The sequence below is a fragment of the Electrophorus electricus genome, chromosome 5 (genome assembly GCF_013358815.1).
Source record: "Electrophorus electricus isolate fEleEle1 chromosome 5, fEleEle1.pri, whole genome shotgun sequence".
Lineage (NCBI taxonomy): Eukaryota > Metazoa > Chordata > Actinopteri > Gymnotiformes > Gymnotidae > Electrophorus > Electrophorus electricus.
In genome coordinates, this window is record NC_049539.1 from 23,602,623 (window position 1) to 23,607,730 (window position 5,108).

Below are 5,108 nucleotides of genomic sequence, written 5' to 3' on the forward strand. Positions count from 1 at the left end.
ACCTCAAAACATCCATAAACGGTGATCATACCAAATTTACTGTGTCTTCAAAACACCATAATCTCCACCCTGGTGCATGTGTGATGGTGTTTAAAGGTGGAGCAAGTGAAAGTGAAGCTGTCTGCTTTACCCCGCCATATAAACCCATCTGCTCAACCACTGGTGCTGTGTCTAACAGCAGTGTAACAGTGAAGGTATGCCCTGCATCTGAGTCCACAATGAAGCGAAACTTGGAGTACAAGATGAAGCAGGAAGATGGGTGGACACTGGTAGCTCTGGAGAAGGATGCTAAGGAAATCACACTAGCAGAGCTGAAGGCTGACACTGTGTATGAGATCAAATGCACTGAAGTAGGCCAACTGGAATATACAGTTGCCAGTGACATCATCACCATTCAAACTCTTAAAAAGGTGCACCCACCAACTGACCTAAGAGCCATGAACATTACATCTTCCTCAGTCCAGTTATCTTGGTGCCACTCCATGTTGAATAGTAGTAGATTGGTGAATGGGTACATTGTTGAATATAAGGAGGCGAACAGTGGCCAATGGCTAAGCATAAAATCATCAGCAGAAGACTGCGTATTCAGTTTAGGTAGTTTGACACATGATACCTCTTATGTGCTTCGGATCTCAACTGAGTTTGGGGAGGGTGCGATCAGTGACCCTTCTGAAGAGCTTTTAATAACCACTAAGAGAGACTGGATGAAGATAATTGAGGACACACATGAAAGCTACTCTTTTCTGAGTGCCGGTCCACCAAGTGTTTACACTCTGAACCTGAAAAGAGTGGGCACTGGTGAGTTCTCAAAATTATCTTTTGAAATTCCATCTCTACTGGATCAGGAAACCAAAACAATAATGCTTTTTGGTGCCCCTGGTTCAGGAAAGACCGCCCTCATCAATGGAATGATCAACTACATCCTGGGCGTGGACTGGGAAGATGACTGCAGATTTAAACTCATAAGCGAGGTCGCCAGTAAAACACAAGGGGAGAGCAAGACTGAAAAGGTGACTGCATGCTACATCCATCATATGAAAGGTTTTCAAATTCCATATTCACTAACCATCATTGATATCCCAGAGTTTGGAGATATGAGAGGAATTTTACAAGACAAAGACATCACTAAGCAAATCCATTCATTCTTATGCCATCAAGATGACTTTGTTAGCATTGATGCTGTTTGCTTTGTAGTACAGTCATCCTTGACATGTCCTACAAGCACTAAAAAATACATCTTTGACTCAATTTTCTCCCTGATTGGTAAAGACATTAAGAACAACATTTTTACTCTGATCACGTTTGCTGATGGGGAAATTCCATCAGTGCATGAAGATCTAAAGTTTGCTGACATCTGTTGTGCTGAACTGAAAGACGGGTCACCGCTTCATTTCAAGTTTAACAATTCCATCCTTATTACCCCAAATGAACATCTTGGAACTGATGATCATATTGGCCAAAAGTACTGGGAAATGAACAAAGAAAGCATGAAGAATTTCTTCAGTCACTTAAATTCACTTCAGACACAGAGTCTCCAGCTAACCAAAGAGGTTCTTGAAGAGCATAGACAGCTGGACCTCAGCATCAAAAAGATGCAGTCATTTATTCAAACTGTGCCCACTAAGTTAGGTGAAATTAAACAGACAAAAGCAGTACTGGAACAACAACAGAGTCTTATTGATGCAAACAAAGATTTTGAACATGAGGATGTTTGCGACACGATCCAGGTCCATGAATTCGCCATGAATTGCCTTAATTGCAAATACACATGTCATTATCCTTGTGCTACTGCAAATAATGAAGAAAGGAGGAACTGCCAAGCAATGACTGATGGGTACTGCACAGTTTGCCCTGGCAAATGCATCTGGAGTGACCACCGTAACATGCTATACAGTTGGGAGGTTATAAGTGTAAGTGAGATGAGAACAAATGAAAACCTAAAATGCAAGTATGATGCTGCACAGAGACAAAAAAAGGAAGCAGAGGAACTTAAAGAGGAACTTGAGGCTGAATATGAGGTACTGCAGTGTCAGATTCTTAGCATGGTCGGTGAGGTAACAAGATGTCTATTGCATCTAAATGAAATCGCACTGCAGACTGACCCGCTGTCCACACCAGAAAATATAGACCTGCTAATACAGTCAGAGGAGCAGGAAGCCAGACCAGGGTTCCAGAAACGCATTTCAGATCTGCAGTGCATCAGACGGCAGGCAGTGATCCTTCAGAAAGTTATTAGACAAGAGGACCTTATCTGAAAATGAAGAAATAAAATTAAAAAGCTGCACATACACCGGACAATGAAAAAAACTGGAAAGGCACCCAATGTAACTACACTCTCAGTTTCTCTAGTAATAGTTATTTTTCAGTATATGGTTATATAGTTTGCAGTTCCTAACCTGGTTAGATTTTGTGCATGGATTGTATGTAAAAAACAAAAGAGGCAGAATGAAATAGAAGTATTAAATTATATGTTATAAAATATATGTATAAATATTATATGTATATGTTATATGTATAAAATAAAACACGTCTGATGGTAGTCAGACTGGATTGTTTCATTTTTTGCTTGAGGACAGCAAACCATAAAGATGTTTACATATGAATACAGGGTTAATACTGAAGTTTTTCAAAAGTAAGCAATCATATTAATCAAGTACTCATTTTAGACATTAACAAAAAAAGGCTCAGATTTTTAGTTACATGTTGAATGGCCCTTACTGAAGTTGTGTAATTACCTTCAGATCTTGTGATCTTTTTTTTTTTCAAATCTTTGTTCTTTGTTCCTTGTAGTTCAAATGAGCTAAACCCAAACTGAATATGAAATTAATTTAAAAATAATTATTTTAATTGTTTTATTTGTAGTTAGAATTAGTTGAGGGAAAAGTTGTTACTTGTTGCAAATGTATGGTCTTTGCCTTCAAATTAAGTCCCCTCCAAAGCAAATTAAGAAATGCTAAATGAATACCAAATAAGTCTTGGCATATTCAATATATCTGAGGTAAATGCAAATTTGTTTACATTAAATTTTAGGCCAAACTATAGTTCCAATGTAATAGTTCACACTGGAGTAATGCAATTTATTTATGATGATATGATCACGTCTTAATCACAGTCTGAACAATAACAATAGCTTTGTTGTACTGAACTAATAAACATTCACGTCTTACAGACATGATTATCCAGGGTGACTAATAAAAAGTATACTCGTAGGTATGGGCATTGAATAAGAAACCCTAAGTTAAAGCCTAGGAATTGAACACAGAATAGAGGCCCTTGTGGGTCTCTGGGTGGTTTAATGGAGGTGGATACAAGGCCTCCAGGCAAACCTAAGGCATATCACTCTGGACTGGTCCTGTGAGAAATAACTTCATTAGTATTGGGAAAGATCATTGTTTTTAAAATACGTGAGAGAAAATACGTTGCTATCATTAAGGACAGAGTAGTACAGAAGAGCAACTTTATCTTGCAGGTATTTGGTGTTGCGGGCTGAGATTATCTTTGTTTAAAAAGGAAGCATAATGGTGTCAAGTTTCAATTTACATAATGATGGATACTTGTATATTATTGGATCTCAATTTACATATATTCAATACATTTGGATATAATGGTAGAGATGAAAACTGTATAAACATTTAGGTTCTTTGTGTGATTGTCAGACATTCTCTGGAGGAGCCTCAATAATGCTTGTTAACGTTAAACTGCAATAAAGAACGGGACCAGCTGTTTGCATCTACTAATTCTTAAGTCTGCATTTGCTGTTACATCAACAGCAAACCCTGAGTTAACTCCATATATTTACCAATTGCACTGCCCCCTTGTAGCCCATAACTATGAATAGTGTGTATACATTGTTAAATATGAGTTGTGTAGCTGTGTAGCAATGTCAATAGTATGTGTACCTTGTTAAATATAAGATTAGTTGTGTACCAGTGTGAAAAGTGTGTTTACCTTGTTAAATATGAGTTGTATCGTTGTGTAGCAGTGTGAATAGTGTGTAGCATTAAGATGGTGGGGTTGGGTTGAATGAACAGGGATTAGCGAACCACCCTGGGAGCATTAAGTCATCACAGAAATGTGCTACGGAAAAATGTATATGTGTGTATGGTGTAGTGTGTGTTTGTGTACATTCCAGGTTCACTGCCAGGATTTACCTGTGGTGTGTGTGTATTCTGGTAATAGGGAGGGACCACTTGTGTTGCGTGTGGGTTTTTCTTAGTTTTTTGTGTTAGGAAGTTAAGGTAAGTCTTTGTTTGTTTCTTTTGTTCTCAGGATTATTTACTGGATGTTTTCTTTCTTAGTGTGAGTTTTGTTTATTATGTTGGTCTTGGTCACTCCTGACGCTATCTCAACAGATTTATATGTATAGTGTATAGTTGTATATTTGGATATATAGTACCATACACCATTACACTGGCTTGACTGTCTTCCATTGTCTTGTCTGGTTTTCATTCCATGTGATAATTCACCACATGGACCAAAGGTACAATTATTCGTGGGGTCATATGACCTACCATTACTTTGTAACCCTTTGGGTTAAGGGGTATTTTAATTTGACATGTCTATGGCTAGACAGGTGAGCAGGAAGTGACCTAGATGGCTTCTTAAGTTAGATGGTGGGAGCCAGGGTGGAACAAAAAGAATAAACTCACCAAACACCATTAACCAGACAAAAGGGGTTGTGCCAAACAGTGATGTACTAGGTGAACAAGGTGAATTATTTTATTTAATCTGTTATGGTGATTGTAGCATAGCTTTGGAGTTGGGTTGATATATTTGAAAAGCAAAGAGAAGAAATTATAAGCATGTATGGAGAATTAAGAAAATTTACTACTTCTTCAGATGAGACAAGGAACCAGATAGATGTACCTGAGGCTGTTACTGCAGATATTATAAAGGTGGCCTATGAACGCATCTCAGGCATTTTTGATTTTGATTCTCACCCTGTTATGGGGAGTGAACCCCACTACTCGATGGAGAAAGTTACTTTCAGACAATTATATTCGCACTTTTGTTCTTTTGGTCATTTCCCAGAGATCATGACCATAGGCGAGGATGGGAACATAGATTTGCTTTTATAGCTCAGGTCCCTCTTCACTGCCAGAGTCTCG

The 5,108-nt window shown here is 38.2% G+C and overlaps 1 protein-coding gene across 1 annotated transcript; it reads left to right on the plus strand.

The window, feature by feature from the left end:
- Positions 1–218: 218 nt before the first annotated feature.
- On the plus strand, positions 219–4,237 carry LOC118241288. The gene is made up of 2 exons (XM_035525932.1): positions 219–1,629; positions 4,230–4,237. Exons 1-2 carry the CDS (start codon positions 219–221, stop codon positions 4,235–4,237), a joined length of 1,419 nt encoding a protein of 472 aa, XP_035381825.1.
- The last annotated feature ends 871 nt before the right edge of the window (positions 4,238–5,108 follow it).